Source organism: Clupea harengus, chromosome 12, assembly GCF_900700415.2.
Source record: "Clupea harengus chromosome 12, Ch_v2.0.2, whole genome shotgun sequence".
Classification (NCBI taxonomy): Eukaryota; Metazoa; Chordata; class Actinopteri; order Clupeiformes; family Clupeidae; genus Clupea; species Clupea harengus.
In genome coordinates, this window is record NC_045163.1 from 176,077 (window position 1) to 196,362 (window position 20,286).

The window sequence follows — 20,286 nt, forward strand, 5'->3', positions numbered from 1 at the left end:
TATGCATACTTACACTTAACAAAGTACTTATGTAAGACAATATATGTTTGATAATTTTGTAAATGATTTCCATTCATGTGGCATAAAAAAAACTTTCTAGAATTACAATACAGAACATGAGTACAGTACAGAGTTACTGGTTCAAAATCAAACCTCTCAAAACTTTAACATTAACTATAATGCTCCCAGCTCGCTTAACATCTTTTAAAGAAAACTAAAAACGTACCTCTTCACATTAGCCTTTAACTAGCTACCACTTCGCACTATATATATATATATAAATACTTTTAATTTAATTTAATTTAATTTAATTTAATTTAAATCTCTACTGGTGATATTAAGGGGTTAGATTAAATATATCTCTATAATTATAATTTAATTTTTTTTGCACTATATCTGAGTTATGTTTCTTTGATGTCTATTTTTATGTGCATGTCATTTCTTTGTGCATATTATGTATTTGCTGTAAAGCACTTTGAGCTGCATTCTTCTGCATGAAAGGTGCTATATAAATAAAGTTTTATTATTATTTATTATTATTATAACTATAACTGCCAGATATAACTTCAATTCAGAAGCATTCAAAAGCCGGAGAAGCTACCTTGGGAGGCCCCCCAAAAGCAAGCAATCTGAAGTCAGGAAAAAGGTATTCAACAGCATATGCTATTAAGAGAAGGCATCTTCTCAAACATGAGATGGAAAATAAGAAAGGAAACAGAGCGAAAGAGTGGCCTATCATTCTCTAAATGAAAGAGAGAGAGAGAGAGAGAGAGAGAGAGAGAGAGAGAGAGAGAGAGAGAGAGAGAGAGAGAGGGGGAGAGAGAGAGAGAGAGAGAGAGAGAGGGGGAGAGAGAGAGAGAGAGAGAGAGAGAGAGAGAGTAACATACTCAAGTCCCTTTGTTCTTCTTGTCTTTGATTGGCACAATGGGGGAGGGGGGGGAGTATGCTGTACCCCCCAGCCAGTCCCAGTGGGAAAAGAAGGGGGCAAAGTTTGTGCCAGGCTTCTGGTGGTGGGCATCATGCTTGAGCACCCCTCCCCACAACCCAAATGGCACCAGGTTATGCATGGCCCAAGGGAAGTCGTACCCGCAGTGATCCTCCGTGGACACCCACACGTTGAACACCATGAAGGCCCAGGTGGTCAGGCAATGGCACTGGAGAAGTAACGGGTTCACCGTGGTCCACAAACCCACACTGAAGAGCTCCCAGCCCGACAGATACTGCGTGACCAGACTGAACGTGTCATTGTACTGATGGTGCACGGCGTGAAAGGTGCGGTACAGCCAGCCTATGCGGTGGTGCAGCATGTGCCAGAGGTAGTACTGGAAGTCAAAAATGACGGTACATCCCAGAACTCCCATGAGGAAAGCAGCGAGAGAAGGTGCCTTTAGGGGGAGTGGAATGGGTGGACGCCACAGCCACTGTGCCACGGCCGCTGGGAAGATAAACACCAGGTGGTTGTACGTGGTGAGGCATAGCGTCCTCCAGATGTTGGGCCACACCACATGGCGCTCCTGGTGGATGCGGTACCGGTTGATCTTGGGCCACGAGGGAGCCAGCAGATCCAGAGTGGTGTACAATGCTATCAGAAGGAGGTAGGTGGAGACGGAGAGCAGGACTGGGAAGAGGGGCGAGCGGAGGCTGCTCTGGTAGTGCTGTTGGAGAAAGTCCCATGATGGCTGCAGGAGGGAGTCCTCTGGCAGACGCAGGCTCACGTTAGTCAGATCAAATAACCGGTGCATTGCAACAACCTACACGTGTGCTATAATAACTCTCCAGATCCGATCGTTGCTAAGGAAGTCTAGTGCGGTTCAGTCCTCTGCTGAGGGTGGCAGTCAGGAATCACAAATATAGCGGTTTGACCACCACAGCCTTCATCTGCAAATCATCTGGGCATGCGAGTGTTTGTGTGTGCTCCTGATGTATGTGGAAGCCCCACCTCCTCTGTATATGTTTAAGAGCAGAACAGCCTCTCTCTCTCTCTCTCTCTTTCTTTGTGTGTGTGTGTGTGTGTGTGTGTGTGTGTGTGGAGAGGGGGTCTATTCATCAGTTGCAGTTTTAAAAATACAGCCAGCAGAGAAAGTTCTAGCCATATTATTTCACGTGTCCAACCCAAAGTTGAGGAGAAGTTTTAAGTTAAAAGAAGATAAGCATAGAGTGAACGAAAGAGAGAGAGCATACAAAAAGATAGAGGAAAGTATTTCACAAAGACTTACTTACATTGCAAAATCTTATCCTTCCCTGTTCTAACTGGATTAGTTGTGTAATATGTCCACAGTCTTGACTTACCTTGAAATGATTGTACGACCAACGGCCATATGTTATGGTCTTGCTCAAAACTCACTGAGTTCTGGGATTCCTATTTCAAAACAATTTCCCAAATATATAATTATAATATTCAGCCTTCTTCTGCAACTGCCATCTTTGGTATCACACCGTGTTCAGAGGACTCCGATCCCCCAGCATACCTACAGTGGGACATTGCTTTCTCCTCATTATTGGCTAAGCGTGCCATTCTTTTTAAATGGAAAGATTCAAAGCCTCCAACACATAATCAATGGATCAGAGACATGATGCAAAACATAAAGCTAGAAAAAATAAGATGTACTCTGAATGGCTCAATGAATACATTTCATAAAACATGGGATTCTTTTATACAACATGTGAATATATTACCTGGCCTAGAACTGTAAATATATATTGTCACGTATCTTGTCACTGTAGCATATCTTGTCAGTATTGATTTACTATTGATCTGTCCTACTCATATACTGAAACACACTGGGATGCTGTTTTGTCTTTTTTTTTGTTCTCTTTGTGTGTTTTTTTTTTTCTTAGGTCTGTCTGTCATATGTCATGTGAGATGTCAATTGTCAGTTGTTGTTGTAACATAATTCTAAATCATAGAACATTTCAAATGTATTGTCTGCGATATAACCACATGGGCTGAGGATTACTTTGGCAAACCTTTGTCAAGCACTAATACGTAGTTACATCCACAAATGCCAAGTAAAACTGCTATTGTGGTCAGACAAATCAGTATTTAAGGTCTTTTTTGGAAGAAATGGACGCCGTGTGCTTCGGACCAAAGAAGAAAAGGACTATCCAGACTGTTCCCAGCAACAAGTCCAAAAGCCATGGTCTGTCATGGTATGGGGTTGTGTCAGTGCCCTTGGCAAGGTAACTTACACTTCTGTCGAATGCCGAAAAGGACATAGAGATTTTGGAGCAACATATGCTGCGTTCAAGACGACCTCCTTCCCAGGGACGCCCATGCATATTTCAACAAGACAATGCAAAAGCACATTCTGCACACATTTCAAGGCATGGCTGAGGAAGAAGAGTGTGCAGGTGCTGGACTGGCCTGCCTGCAGTCCTGACTTGTCCCCAATAGAGAATGTGTGGCACATTTTGAAACGCAAAATGCAACAACGAAGACCCCGTACCGTTGCACACCTTAAGACTTGTTTGCAGGAAGAAAGGAAATCACTTAATTTACAAATCACTGTCCCAACTTTTTCTGGTTTGGGGTTGTATAATGTAAGACTATTCCATTAAAGCATCAACAAAAGTTACATTATTTACTGATGCTTGTAAAGTGTAGAAAATGCTAAAGGGAAGTTTTTTTAAGATGGCCCATTTACACTGTATATTTTCACCCTGCCCTTTCCTGTGTGTTCTTTGAATTAGTTTGCCTTCAGTGTTGCCATGTGTCCATAGGGTGACCACATGCAAACAGACCACATGTGGAACGAGAAGAACGTTTGTGTGGGATAATGTGGGACATGCTATCAACGCTCAGAGGTAACCTAAAACTGTGACTGAATGTCTATCTAACTGAAAAAGAAACATTTGTATTCTGCCTTTCGGTTTAGAAATACCTGGGAATTTTTGAATGCCCTCATTGCCTACTAATATTCTCATCACTACACCACTATGACAGAGGTTACCTCTGAAACCATGGCCTTGCATCCCCATAGCTAACATAAAGACAACCGGGAAAGCCTGTTTCAATGCACAGGGAGTTGTGGAACGCACCATCGGCTTGCTCTAAAGACGGGGGTGGTGCCTAGGTGAGATCAGAGAGTCCCTCAACTAACCTGACCCTGAGTGTTGGGAAGCCTAACCTGACCCTGAGTGTTATTAATGGATGCATAACCTATACCATGATGTACAGGAGTAGGCTAACCTAGGGTGATCAGATTTGAGTTTGTGAAAAAGAGGACACTATGCTATACACTACCCCGCAATATCATTGAAACTGAAATATAATTTCATATTCCTTTTTGTTGTATGTATGTATGTACAGTGGGGAAAATAAGTATTTGAACCCCTGCCGATTTCGCAAGTTTGGCCACTTGCAAAGAAATGTGTGATCTATAATTGTAATGGTAGGTGTATTTTAACAGTGAGAAATAGAATATCAACAAACAAATCCAGAAAACTGCATTTTATAACATTTATGTATTTGTATTTGTATTTGATGCAGAAAATAAGTATTTGAACCCCCAAGCAAACAGCAAGAATTCTGGCTCCCAATGACCAGTTATGTGCCCAAGAAGCACACAGATTAGTCCTCATTAGGCCTAACAAGGTACACCTGATCTCAACTGGCGACGTGTATAAAAGAAACCTGTCCAAAGAATCATACTTCACACCTTCAACCTCACCACCATGGGCAAGACCAAAGAGTTGACCAAGGACGTCAGAGATAAGATTGTAGACTTGCACAAGGCTGGAATGGGTTACAAAACCATCGGCAAGCAGCTTGGTGAGAAGCAGACAACTATTGGTGCGATTATTCGTAAATGGAAGCAACACCAAACACCAAGTACTAAGTCATGTTTTGCTAGGGGTTCAAATACTTATTTTCCGCAACAAATGCAAATTAAGTCATAAATGTTATAAAATGCAGTTTTCTGGATTTTTTTGTTGATATTCTGTTTCTCACTGTTAAAATACACCTACTATTACAATTATAGATCACACATTTCTTTGCAAGTGGCCAAACTTGCGAAATCGGCAGGGGTTCAAATACTTATTTTCCCCACTGTATGTATGATGTATTGAAGTTCATATATACGTATATGTTATATTTCTTGTAGTTTTCCCCTACTTCCAGTCATTAAATGGAGTTTAACTACGCACCTCATCAGTGTAGTGATTGGAGGAATTATCTATCTGCTGACTTGTGCAGGGCGTACAGGGGTGGCAGAATACTATGACTACCTAGCAACGCCCCAGCAATCAGCATTGCAACCACTTCAGTTACCATAGCAACCACCATGACTACCCCAACAACGCCCTAGCAACAACCTCAATTACCCTAGCAACAACCTAGCAACCACTATTAAATAAATGACAACTTAGCAACATCCATGGCAACCACTATGACTACCTAGCAACGCCCTAGCAACCAGTATAGCATCCACTTAAATTACCATAGCAACCACCATGACCACCCTAGCATCCACCTTAATTACCCTTGCAACCACTACTCTAATGACAATCTGGCAACCACCATAGCAAACGACATGATCTTCGTTTTCTCTGTCGCAAATGTGTTTGCTATAAGGGGGTTCAGGCCCTGGGCTCTGTAAAGCGCTTTGAGACAATTTTCTTGTTTTGGTATTATATAAATACAATTTAATAAAATGTAATAATCGCTACTACTCTGTCCATAAGAACATGCTGACATGCTCCCATTTTGCCCTGCATATTTTTGTCATCTGACTTTGAGTGGATCATGTGATCTTCGATGCTGTTAAGAAGGCAAACGCAAACAATGTCTTTTTTCAACCATAATAAGGTAGAAAACAAGCTACAATGTAATTCTCATCAAAACGCACTGCAAGTTACCCGAGGACATACAGCATAGGTCCCTATGTGCAGCCAGCTGTGAAGTGTAGGGACCGTCTACAAAGTGCAACAGCGAGAATCCCTATGTTATTCTCCCATAGAGAACATCGCTTTACTTTGACACTTACTCTGAGGGGCAGAAGTAACAAAAATTGCTTGCTGTAAACAATAAATGTCATTTGGGTTTTGTGAATGATGAATGATAGACAATAGTTTATTAAATCAATTGACAGTTTATCTCTATTTTTCAATTTACATGCATTTTCATCACCTCCATTTTAATCATTTCATTCTGGAACATTCACTCTTCATTTCAGAATACCCCACCACACCTGAAAGATGTAGACAATATATGAACACAATACAAAAACATTGTTTTGAGAAATGAAGGTAAATGTCAGATATTTAAAAGATGTTTGCGTCCAAACTGACTATCTGTTGCTGACAGGAATTGAACCCGGGGCAACTGTGCAAAAGGAAAGCTCATTACTTAATGCAACACCAACACCTGGTTAAATGTAGGCCAATATCTAATCCACATGACATTTTGCTCCTTATATACAATAGAAAGCATTATAGATACACGCAGTTACGCACACCGTTGGAATGTATGCAATGTTTCACTTTTATAATACACTACCACACCTGAAAGACTAATTGTAGCCTCAGTTTCCTCCAGTTTCCACTATTATAGAAGTGGATTAGTGTATGTAGTGTGCTTTCTATCGGATACAGAGAGCAACATGTCAGAGCCTATTGGGCTTTAGACTGGGTTGAAGTTTTAGATTTCAGGTGTGGGGGTGTATTATAAAAGTGAAACATTGCATACATCATTCTGACGGCGTGCGTAACTGCATATAAAGAGAATAGAAGTCAATGGACAACATAAGAAGGGCGGGGGCTAAACAAAAATAGTGTTGGATAGCTTGACGTCTGGATAACTCTTCAACTGTGAACACTCTGCTGTGTTACTCGTTGTCCTTTTTAGCCAATGCATGCTCTAGCAATACCTATATATTGCACTTGCAGATAATCTTTAACTTAGCTCTCAACCTGGCTGGTTGCTTTGAAATAAAAAAAAATATTTTGGTTAATGTTAGTCTGTTCAGATAGCCAAATGTATTGATCTGTTTGGCCAGAAAGCACTGAACTTGGAGTGAAATTGATCCTCTTGTGCCCACAGCCCGATTCATTAACTCTAACTCAAACTTTAACATACAGTCTGTAACTATAGTAAAGATGCTACTGATTTCAAACACCCATGTCTACACCCAAGACTTCTTCAGCCACTGCTCACTGGTGGCGATTGGTCCATACTTACAAGACACACAAGGTCCAAGTAGGCTAGAATTTGATAGGCTCACATCACTCAATTGTGTGGGTGGGGAAGGGGGAGGTGCCTCGGTTAATTTGGGTGAAAAGATATCATGATTTTCAGTGGATCTGGACCAGTTTAGGACAGGACAGATTATGGTGTTATGATGTGGTCAGTAAAAGTAGTTAATACATTACTCAAATCATGAAAAATATGATTATTTGAACAAAGTAGGCAAGGTATTAACACCACATGGAAAAATAAATATGTAATAGCATATGGCAGTGATTTCACACTGGGTCTTTTCATTCTCCTTGAAGTGCTGCTCAAGATGGGAACCCACTAAGGTCCTCCAGTGACCACTGTATCGACCAATGTGTTGCCTTTATGACATTCATTTCTTTAATCATTGGGGATTGTAACCTGAGCAACCCCACAACTGGCCATATATTTGTTTAGGTTCTACTAGAGAGAGTGTGTTAGTCTGATAGGGGTAAGAGTGGGCAAAAGTTTAATTCTTGTTTATTTTTTCCTTCTCTGTTCTCCAAACATAATTGTATCAAAAACTTCAAAAATCTTGTACTTGAGTAAACTGTATATGCGGTTAGCTCAGGCAGGGCCCATAAGTAAGCTTACAACTTTGGGTCATCAGCTGGTATTTATCATTATATTGTCTAATTTATTGTTATGTTTGATCAATATTGTTAAATGTGTCACTAAATGGGTAACTGCAAACGGTTAACATGTCCATTGTTGGGTCTGAAAGCATTGTGTTTGATGACAACATACACACCTCATGCATCTCTAAAAACCAACAGGAGACAGGCTAGTTTTCACTAAGAAGTAGACATTCAATCTTTCTTTTTAAATCTAATTAACTGTATGCACTTTAATATTACTGATTAGCATTTACAGGTACCCAGAATCTGTGAGGCACATTTACTGATCTACAATTATAATTGACAATATTAATGCCTTTAATAGAAGAAGGGATGTGGAATGTGTAATATGTAATGCAAGAGAAAGAAACAAATGACAAATGTTTTAGGTGTTCAAATCCTGAAATGTTTTATCACATGACAATACAAATGTTATCTATGCATTATATGTTTACATTTTGACAGGCACATGGTAACATGGAACATGACTTGTTTGTGTTGTCATTGTTGTTATATTTAATCTTGAATTACATTAATTGCCCTTCTTTTTCTGTTGTTCTTGAAAGAAGTCATTGCATGCTACCGTGAGGGCGGCCACGAGCACCACAAACTCGTTGAAGTCCACCTCGTTGTCTTGGTTGGAGTCCAAATCATTCATGATCTTCTCCACCAGCATTGGATCTTTCTGAGACTGAAAACAACAACAGCAGATATGATTTAGGTCAGAAATCTTTTAGAACACTGTTTATATTTATTTTATTATATTTATTTACTGTTTACTGTAATCAAGAGCAATTAGAAAAGGCCTCAGTCTCTCCTGAGAGTTATTATTAGGATTCCTCCGTCAGGAGGAAACCTATTGTTATTGTAGGTATTATTATTATTATGTTGGTGCAATGGGAAGTCAATGGCAGCCCCTAGAACCGTATGGTAACTTTTTCTGAAATTTGGCACACTCATTAAGGACAGTCCCTTCTTCACTCACACCAAGTTTCATGTCTCCCACTAGACCACACTAGCGCCACCAACGGGTCAAAGTTGCACTTTTGTTAACACTGTAACTTTTGAACCGTTTGACCGATTTTCAAAAATGAGGTACCATTGGATTCCTTGGATCAAGACGAATTCGACATTCAATGGCGCCAATTTTCGGTTGTATAGATTTTCTGTTATTCCCGGTTTTATCAAAAAACCTTTGAAAGCCTACTCCTCCTACAATTTTGGTCAAATCTTCTTCAAAATCACCAGCGATGATCTTCAGACCAAGCCTCACAAAAAACAAAGAATAGAATTTTGATCCTCACAACCGTTTGTCCGGTATAGCCACTCAAATTCAGCAGAAACAGGAAGTGAAGTAATATCTAAGCAAAACTTTGAGATACAAACCTGGATGACATTGGTACAGGGGTAGAGAAGTTGTTTGGTACTCAGAAGGTTGTTAGTTCAATTCCCTGTCAAAGCGTCCTTTAGCAAGACACTTCTTTCTTCACTCTTCTTTCCTCTATTCTTTCCTTCTTCCACTCTTCTTTCCTTCTTTTACTCTTCTTTCCAAAATTGTAAAGAATATACATTTTCCCCTGGTTTCGCAATCTTAGGAGGAATCCGCATCGCTGCTTGCAGCTATATTTATTATTATTATTATTATTATTACATTTACATTTGGTCATTTAGCAGACGTTTTTATCCAAAGTGACGTACAAAGGAGAGAACAGAGTCAGGATGGAACAGTTAGAGTTAGGCTAGAAGTTTCTATGACATGAACACTTTTAAATGAGAGTTGATTGACATTAAGTAATAAATAAAAAAAATAAAGACATGAATCGGGTAGAACAATGTCAATCATTCATATCATGTAAGTCTTTATTTACTTACAATTGTCCAATTACTTTTCATCACCAACTGCTCAACAAACACATTGTGCAACATTGTGAAAGCAGCTGAAGCAGAGTTTGGACACTTGAATGTGACTCCACCTACACTGCATTTTTGTGAAAGTAAACTAACAGACACTTTGGCACTGGTTCAAGATGAACTAATAATCAGCCTCCCCCTTTACTGCACTTAGGAGAAGTATTATGTAAAGTGTGTTTCCATGAATTTCCCCACTATAAAGTTCAGTCAAACTGAATGTAAGGTCAAAACCAAATGGACGAGTACAACTAAATAATAACTGAATAAACAGATTGGATGCCATTTAAACCAAATACACTTGAATGACCAAATAAACTTGACAAACCATGAATGCATCAAGCGTAAAGAAATGAAACACAACCTGAATGAGCGAATAAGATAAAGAGATGATATGGGGAGAGAAGGAGAGGAAAAGAAGAGAGAGACAGAGAGAGAACGCATAAGCCAAGAGAACAGTACAAGCAAGAGTAAGAGAAGATACCCAGTGTACTTAAAATGGCTGCTTAAATACCACAATCTTCATTTCCATACATTTCCACAAACCAATCCCAACAGTATTGTCCTGTGTCTTACGACCATGCCATTTGGCTCAACAATGGGCTCTTCTCTGTCTCTCAGACTTGAGCACAATGGCCAGATATTCAAAACATGAAAATGTACCTAAATCAATCAAGCACCATTGCTCTTGAGCCAGTTTTCCTCAAGAAACATAAACTACAATTTATTTCCAGAGATAAAAATCTTTGATCAAAATTATCCTATTTGTGAGTGATCTTATGGCAAAGGTGCCATGTTTAAATTCATGTCTAACATTAGTGAAGCTTCTGGTCCATATGACGTTGGTTACCGAGATTGCCGACAGCATGTAGCCTATGCTTACTTTTTGGCACAGTATGATAGATGGAAAAAGAGATGAAGGCAAGGGATCGGTGTTAAGTGGTGTAGGTATGACAGTGTTCATAGGCAAGGCATTGGTGTTGAGTGTTGTAGGTATGACAGTGTTCATAGGCAAGGCATTGGTGTTAAGTGGTGCAGGTATGGCAAGTGAAGCTAAAAAAAAAAAGATGGCGGACCAAACTCCGTAGATGGTCGTATTTGTACCTAAAAGTTGTTTGTTTGACTTTTTTTTGCTTCGATTTTTAAAAGTTAATATAAAAACCCCGTTATTGTAACTGAAAAATACATCTGAGGGAATTTGCGAGTTGTCTGAGCCAGCTATCTAATGTTAGCATGCTACCACCCACAAGATAAACAACTCGCTAGTGGCGTGATTGGTTTGCTGGCCTGTCAATCTCACTATAACTTCTCCAACGATGCATTGTTTCCCCAGAATCAAGTTGTGTGTTTATTAGGGCTTTCAAATCTGCACAGGTAGTAGTGGTCATAGGACGCGAGGGAACAGGGTTCCTTATCCATTAGCTTATCATGAGTGCTCATGCAATTTGTGTGCGCTCTAAGAGAGAAACACAGACCACTCTAGCTGCTGAGAACATTTGTTAGTAGGCTACACTAAAATTATAAGCAAAGATATTAAATAATTAGAAAGAAGTTGGATTCAAATCAACGACCCATTCAAATAAAACAAACTGCAATTAGAGAGTGGAAAACTCCCTGTACTAGACTTGAGCATTGTATTTCGTGAGATTTTAATATTTATACGTGTGTGAATAGAACCATTCAGACTCAATGTTATTCTTCCAGTTTACGAAGGTCTATCTACTCAACTATTTACTCCACAAAGGCTGGTGTTGTTTTCTGACACTGATACATTCTGTTGTTCAAATGAAATTTAATAAAAGCATGTAAACATTCTCTCCATTACCGCAGACTACTGCTGCCATTGTTTCTGGAAGATCTTTCCAGGCATGCACAGTTGTGATTAACAAATTGCGCTGGCAATTAGAATGTACACATGCACATTGGAGGACCTCTTTAATAATGTTCTCTGGGCATATAGGTCTATTGTAAGGTGGAATGCACTCCGAAAATGATCAAATGTACAGAATGGACACCCAGATTTCCAAAGTCTGACCAGAGAGAGAAATGGCACTCTCTGATCTCACAACAAAGGACTCCCTGTTTACAATAAAAGCAACCACACAAAGGGCGGCTTCACACATCTGGGTACATAGGGACCTTATAACATGGGCAGTAATCTTATGGTAATGTCAACCTAATCTAAAGTATCTGTGCATAGTTATGTTTGAATAGAGTCTAGCTACAGTTGAACATACTGATTCTGTCTTAGTCAGGTCTCGACGACCACTGAAGGTCTTAGTTAGACAAAAGGGTATTGGGTATTGGTAGATGTTGGCTGCCAAGTCGTAAGAATTTCGCTGCGCTGAAGAAATTTGGTGTATGCGATAATAAACACTTTGACTTTGACTGGTTTGAGGCAGATGCGTAAAATGGGTTTGAGGTATAAACCCGACAATGTCAACCACTCTCTTCTCTCGGCTCCTGCTTTTTCTTTTCTTTTGTTCTCACTTTCACGCCTACTCTCTCGCTCTTCTCTTTCACTCTCTTGAGATTACTCTACCTCTTTTGCCCTGTCTTACTCTTCTTCTCTTACTCTTCTTCTCTTTCTTTCCTCTATGTCTTTATCTCATTCACTCAGTCATTCAGGTTTGGGTTTAGGCTCTTTACCTGCGATACGTTCAGGTTCACGTTACCAGATTGATTTGGTCATTTAAGTGTATTTGGTCAAACCTGCAACCTGTTATTATTATTATTACAGTTTTCCATTTGATCGTTACTGCAGTGTAGTGTAGTTACTGCAAAAGGAAGGAGTAACTAGTAATTTGATACAGAAGTGTATTCATTTATCACCATGGCCAGAACACATTAAGGTGTATTATGAAACAATCATGCGCGTCATTTAGGTTTGAACGGTTCTGGGGGCATGGATGTGATTTTAAATGGGGCATCCTCTGGTGTTCTAGGGGCATATATATGCTTTTACATGGGGCATCCTCTGGTGTTCTAGGGGGCATATATATGCTTTTACATGGGGCATCCTCTGGTGTTCTAGGGGGCATATATATATGCTTTTACATGGGGCATCCTCTGGTGTTCTAGGGGGCAGGGGCGGCTCGTCCATAAGGCGATTGGGGCGACGCACTGCCTAGGGGAAAAGAAAAAAAAAAAAAAAAAAAACTCCTTATGTATAAACGCAATATCCTTGTAAGTCGCGTAAATGACACGTACATTTAAATGTAATATTTTTTTTCTGTCGGATTCTACCACTAGACCGTCTGATCTGTCTCTGTATGTCATTGTCGAATCAGGTAACAGTCGTTCAGTCAGCCTAAAGTCGTGCTTCAAATGGCCCCACCCCTTCTGGGGCGATTTGGGGCGAAATGAAAATCGCCCCAGACCTCTCCCATTGACTCCCATGTTAAATCCATTTTTTTCACAAAACAGAGCTCTCAATGCATTCTCTATGGCTTCCGGGAGGGCTCGCCCCTCCTGGTCTTGTCATAAGTAGTGGACGTAAAAGCCTATACGAACGTCATACAGCTTCGACGGAGGCATATTCTGTCAAGATGGCTGCCCTGTCCAGTGCAATAACTCGATTCGCTCTTTGACAGAAACTCCTTTTTAGTCGGCGTACTAATGAAGATAAATTGACAACAAAACAATTAGGACTTCCTAGACCAAATGTATCCATTCAACAGGTTTCTACAAAGGGAGGGAAATCCTACATCCAAGAATTGGAACAAAAGAAAATCGCGTGGCTAATGCGGTCTGTATTTCATATACCACTGTCACTTTTCATAGGTTTTACAGTGTGTTTCACAGTTCGCTTCTTGCACTAACACTGAATAATTTTTTATGTGATGACTTATTTTGCTTTTGTAAGCCAATACTTTCAAGATCAGTCAATAAATATTGTTGTTTTTGACTTATGTTACCCCTTCTTTATGATGTTACTGGACATATCATGTGTCCTGTTAAGCTATGTTACATCATACAACATTTGAGACACGTGGATAATGAAAAAGTGGGATAATTTAATGTGGAGCCACATCATGTTTGCTTATGAAGGCTCCTGGATGCAACTTTCTTCTATAGCTTTCCACCTGTAACTTGCTACTCTAGCTATGTAGCAAGAGGGGACATATTACTGTTGTGTGCTGCCAATAGTGGACAAAAAGGTATTGCTGTATGAGTTAATCAGCTAACTTAATGTACTTACTGAATGGGTCGCCTTAATCAATATAAAAAAAAATTGCCCCCCCTGAGAATTTTTTCAGGAGCCGCCACTGCTAGGGGGCATATATATGCTTTTACATGGGGCATCCTCTGGTGTTCTAGGGGGCATATATATGCTTTTACATGGGGCATCCTCTGGTGTTCTAGGGGGCATATATATGCTTTTACATGGGGCATCCTCTGGTGTTCTAGGGGGCATATATATGCTTTTACATGGGGCATCCTCTGGTGTTCTAGGGGGCATGGATGTGATTTTAAATGGGGCATCCTACTGGTGTTCTGCCACTGCTATGACAATGAATGTGGCCCTAATACAATAATAACAATAATAACAATAATAATACAAATTTCATAGGTTACTGGGCTTCTACTGGGCTACTGCTTTAAAACTAAAATGCTAAAATATGCTGTAGCGAAGGGTGAACGTAGTCACCCAACCCAGACTCGAACCCAGGTCTACAGGGTGCCAAAAACATGCACTCTGACCACAACGCCAAAGAGTCAGGCTCGTTGGTATGGCAGTCAGAGCACATACTCATGTGTAGTGACGATCACATCGTCACACTGCCCTCACCTTCGGGAAGCACACCCTTAGGCTTTTAAGTATTTCTGAGTAAGTCAGCATACCTCTCTCAGTGATACCAGTGATAACCAGTTATACAAACGGAGTGGAGAGGTTAATTTCAGTGACGAGATACAGACCAACAAGCTCTGGCTTTGCGTGCTATGTGAGATTGATGTTGTCAGCGCCATCATTGACGGTGCTATGGCGTCATTTTAGCGTCAAAACTCACACGCGCAAGGAAGCGTGTATTCGAGCAACTTTCAGGTTTTCGCGGGCGTGAATTTCGTCTGCGCACTCAATTTTAGCAGCTGCGAGAGGAAATTCAACAACTGCGAACGCAGAGACTGACATACGCTGTCGCGAAAACTGAATCTGCTCGCTCAAATTTATCATACGCTCTCGCAAAAACGTTATCTGCTTGCTCGAGTTATGACTTTTGACACTGTGTGGGCGTGAGTTTTGACACTGTGTGGGCGGAAACCAAAGCAGGACAGGCTCTTCTCTGATTGGTCCTGATTTGACAGCAGGAGAGTCTCATATTCACGACAACCGTTTACCAAACTCTGTTATGTTTCTTTGTATGGTGGATACTGATAGTTAATGACCAACCGAAGTAACGGTACCCATTAAACCTGTTTTGATTAACTACTAGTGGTGATTGTGGCATTTGACCCATGATCACTTTATTAATTCCAGGAAAAAGAGTCAGTTCTCGTGACAGTCGATGTTATCTGCCAGTAGGTAACATAGCTAGCTACTAGCTAGCTTTAAGCTTGCTGCTATTATGAAGTGTTGAGCACTACACAGTAAACAACAGCAATTTCAGTCACAAAGTTCATTTTATTGAATTTGTTCATCATTCTTACAGTTAGCCCTTGCGAACATGGCTTGTCCCCTCATGTTATTACATTTTATTGTTTAGCTGCTAGCTAGTCTACTGCTGATCTAAGATTCCTGCGCTAGCAAGAAGCATTTGCTTGCTCTGTTGTAGCTAGCAGTGTTGAAAGCAGTGAAAACACCCTGATCATGGAATAAATTACATTAAAACATTGAAGTCAATATTGAAAACTCAGCAGCAAGAGCTAGCTACATCAGTTAGCAAGCAAAGGCTTCTTGCTAGCGCAGGAATCTAAAGCAAGCTAGTAGCTAGATATGTTACCTACTGGCAGAGCGAGAGCGTATGATAAATTCGAGCGAGCAGATCCAGTTTTCGCAAGAGCATATGTCAGTCTCTGCGCTCTCAGTTGTTGAATTTTCTCTCGCAGCTGCTAAAATTGAGTGCGCAGACGAAATTTCACGCTCGCGAAAACCTGAAAGTTGCTCGGATAGACGCTTCCTCGCGCGTGTGAGTTTTGACACTAAAATGACGTCATACGGTGCTCTGTGGCATTTTGCAGACCTAGGGTTCTTAATGTCAAGAAAGGATCATTGACAGCTGCATTTCAAGAATGCTACGTCATCAAATCCCGCCGAAGGACTGTTTTCGATCTCTAGGATCCTTCGAATTCTACCAAGGACCGATTTTTAAAAACTAGCGCGGAATTTAAAGGCAGGACCTTTTCAATGACACATACCTGCACACTCACTGTTCCATTGTTTGTTCTCCGAATGCTATGAAGGAGTCTTGCCTAGCCTCTGAAGGACCCAACTTGGAAGGGCCCGTCCTACCAAGGAAGCATCCTTGACTTTGACAAAACACACCTTGTGTATTATAAATGAAATTACCCCCCTTATTGATTCCCCTGACAAAGTGAAACTTGGGTGGAAAGCCAGGCAATATAGATAGATTGCAACCGATGCAAAAGCACTTATTACCAGTACCGATGTCCAAATGTGGTATCTAGCAAGAAATCAAGCTTTCGAAATGGGCTGACTAGGCTTATGATCAAAACAAGGAAGCCGACCACTTTGCAATAGCATCAAGTAAGTGCAACAACACAGTAGCAAGCCAGCTAATACATTATTACTAATCCAGAATAGTGTTTATTTGACAAAATCATCTTGAAAAAAACTTAAATGCTACGTGCAATTTAAATTTTCCCATCATAGCCAAATTTGAATCTGGTCAATTAAAAACAGTAGGCCACTACACTTAGCTCAAATACATTTAAATCGCACAACTATTACAACCCTAAATCAGATTTATAAATGGTAATACTTTAGCTATGTTAAGGTGGAAAAACTATGTTTTCGTCACCTTGTTAACGTGAGACTTGAAGCTTAGATCTGAATCAAGGATAACACCAAGACTTTTTTTTTTTTTTTTTTAAGATTTATTTTTGGGCTTTTGCCTTCAATGGACAGGAGAAATGACATCAGAAATGACATCAGGCCTGTGTCCTCCATGGGCATCAAGCCCGAATGTGGTCGGGGCTACTGTTTGTGCCACAGCGCCCCCCGTAACACCCGTAAGATTTATAACCTCAGATTTAATCCAGGGAGTTAATTTCCCCAGATTATTAAACAGCATTTGTCTTTTGGTTTTAGGTCCAACTAGTAGGATCTCAGTTTTGTCCTCGTTTAACTTTAAGAAATTATTGTTCATCCACTTATTTATCGCCAAAAGACAAGTAGTAATAGAGTTTATAGCTGCAGCATCATTTGGTTCAGCAGAGATGTACAGTTGCGTGTCATCTGCATAACTATGGAAACATACATTGTGTTCTCTAATGATGTCCCCAAGTGGCAGCATGTATAATGAGAATAATAATGGACCAAGGCAGCTCCCTTGTGCAACCCCAAAGCAGATGTCATGTTTCTTAGACACATGATCTCCAAGTCTGATGTAAAACTTTCTCCCTTTGATGTAAGTTCTAAACCACGATTAAAACCCCTTTTTCGTCTTTGACAGACAATTGTATTCAACAAAATAAGATAACACCCATAACCCAACTCAAATTGGTCATTGGGATATTTCATGGCTAGGAAATTCTCTAAAAACCAGGTCAAAAAATAGCTAAAAGCTAATTTCTTCTGCCTAATTTCTTCTGCCTTTTATATTTGAAGTCAATATCCTGATGAGCCTAGTGTCAGTCTAGCCTAGATAGATTTAGCTTTAAAAAACATATATATATACCAAAATCGAGAACCGCATTTAAAAAAATAAATCAATGTTTGCGTGTTTATGCTGGGTTATACCGTGGTGGGTCACAAGTTCTCTTCTTCTATTGGCTTCTCAAACTTGTATGTATTCTCCAACGTATGTATAATAGTTCCTATCCCTGACCCCCTTTTCCTTCTCCTCTTCAAGCAATTGTAACCCCCATAGCAACATCCTTGTAGCCTTGTTAGAAACCATCACTCAGCACTATAGACATCTAAACTACCATAGCAACATGCCTGTATCATAGCAACACTCTCGCCTGTATCTACCATTGACGACACCAAGGTTATGTCCTCTGTATTTTTTCTGCATGTTTCGGATACTTTATTAAATGAGGATAGAGTTGACAAGTAGGATCTGTGCAATAACCAGGCTTGGGGAGTAACGGAATACATGGAACGGCGTTACGTAATTAGGATACAAAAAAAAAGGTAACTGTATTCCGGTACAGAGTAGTATACTATATAGAGTAGTATACTATACAGAGTATACTATACTACTCTGTAGGTCCGCCCTATATTTTAACTTGGAACCCGTAGGCCTACTGTCAGTATTTACTTAGAATTTCTTCTCTTTGACAGTTCAGAAAGTGGACACTTTATTTATTAAAATTACTGTGAATGTTCTAAATCTGTGCAGATTACATTTTTTTTATTAGCCTATGCTTTGTAAACTGTGGTGTTGTGCACTTTCAATGTAGGTCTGTAGGCTGAATTTGCATAATGACAAGCAGATTTGTCTTAAAAAGACACTGAGCAGAGGGCAGGTTTAATTCTTAAAACTTGGTTTCCTCATTTTCTTTCCTAAGGTTACATTGTGCTGTTGACTTACAGAATACGCTTAAGTTAAAGCCATCTTATTGATGTCTCTTTTCTGTTGTCTTCATTTGCACATTTGGCATTGAGGTAATCCAAAAGGAACGAAAAGTAATCAAGTTAGAGTACTTTAATATTGTGATACTTTGATTAGGTTACTGAATACAATTTAACAGGTAATCAGTAATTGCATCGGAATACATTTTTAAAGTAATCCTCCCAACCCTGGCATTAGAGTATCATTATTGCAAGGTAATTTGAAACATGTTTCTTTAAAAACAAGAGCACAGTAGCTTGAATTCACAGTGTTTGTCAACAAATAACCAAACGATTATACTAATTTACGAATGTCCCCCTCATAGCTCACAAGAACCCAATATCCACAATACATACAAACAAAATCCATTTTTCCAAAGGTAACGTTCTAATAGAGCAGCGCAGTCACAGGACAAGAGGAAGAGGGAAGGTGAGGAAAAGAGGGACAAAGAAGGAGGTGGGAGATGATGGCCGACATTTTAGGAAATTAGGGGACGCTGCACTAACAACGTTACCTATTTGACCAGCAACTTTAGCCAATCAAACATTTACATGAGAATGAGCCAAATGTGTTCTTTATTAACCCATCGATGCCAAATGTGTTATTTTCAGTGCTTCCCCTAACATGTACATCAGAAGTCATTGTAGTTTTCCAAAATGTTGTCGGAGTGGGGTGGGTGATATGCTGAGATCTCTGTATTTACCAGTACTGGTGCAAACACATTAGCAACACCTAAGCAACCACATTGACTAACAACCAATCGAAATACCATAATACACCCTGGTAAACTTCATATTCAATTATTATTATATAGCAACTTGTAGTCTGTAAGACTGCCTTCACTTTTCTGACCTCTCTATGCTTTTAAACTTCCAAAGCTTTTACCTTGTTTTATTATTTGAAGCTTCAACCCCAGGGAGTCCAGGGCTAGATTCAGGCTCTTTGGTGGATCTGACACACTCGGATTCTTTTGAAAATGTATGTGACTTTAAACAGTGGTGACATTTGTTCGAATTCACAAGTTCAGGTACAATTACATGTAATTGTAGTATGCATGTCACATCTGCATTTTTCCATAAAATCGCTATCAAATAATCATATTATGAAAAATAAGTTAAATATCTGCAAAAACATGTACTGAACCACAGCGTTGAACCGTTTTGATAACTTGAGATGATTCTCTAAGGCCTTAGGCTATAAACATGAAAGCTCTTAGTCACTCCAGTTCATGGACAAATAATTGGCCATATAACATGTATGACCCTGTCACTATAGTATCAAAAGGCATCATAAGGCTTATGGCCTTGAATCCTGAAAATGCAGAGAGGGGGCTGTTAATACCCCTCCCATCCTAGCATAAAGCCTTTTTACAAGAACAAAACAAAAACACACACTTATGATATGGAATTTCCATTTTGGAAAAGAAATGTCTGTGTGACATTTTACATGCAAGTGGACAAAGAATTATATATCTACTACCATCTACTTCCAAAAGAGCCACATTGCAGTTGACCACTGTATTCGTATAATCTGTAGGAGATTCACTTTTTCAACAATATTGTGACAAAAAAAGAAAGAGACTTTCTCCCTTTTCTCTAGCCAATTAAAGCCCCGTCAATACCTACTGAGACGACGTTAGAAACACCCTTGGGACCTTGAGTGTTCTAAGAATCTTTCACACCAATTGACTTCCCTGAACTTACTTCACTGATCTCCACATAAAATAAAATCATTAAAAATAAAACCTCTATCATTTCAGGATACGCATGAAATCATTCAGGATAGCGGTCATCAGATCATCCCTTAA

The 20,286-nt window shown here is 39.8% G+C and overlaps 2 protein-coding genes across 2 annotated transcripts in view; both read right to left on the reverse strand.

Annotated features, from left to right (window-relative positions):
• Positions 1–887: 887 nt before the first annotated feature.
• Positions 888–1,742, reverse strand: ch25hl2 (cholesterol 25-hydroxylase like 2). Its single transcript, XM_012829996.2, has one exon. It carries the CDS (start codon positions 1,740–1,742, stop codon positions 888–890), a length of 855 nt encoding a protein of 284 aa, XP_012685450.1.
• A 6,623-nt stretch (positions 1,743–8,365) lies between these two features.
• Positions 8,366–20,286, reverse strand: part of s100z (S100 calcium binding protein Z) — a 13,097-nt gene continuing 1,176 nt past the window's right edge. Inside the window, exon 2 of the mRNA XM_012829997.2 lies at positions 8,366–8,524. Within this exon, the coding sequence (XP_012685451.1) occupies positions 8,366–8,524 (159 nt within the window). The remainder of the gene's footprint in view (positions 8,525–20,286) is intronic.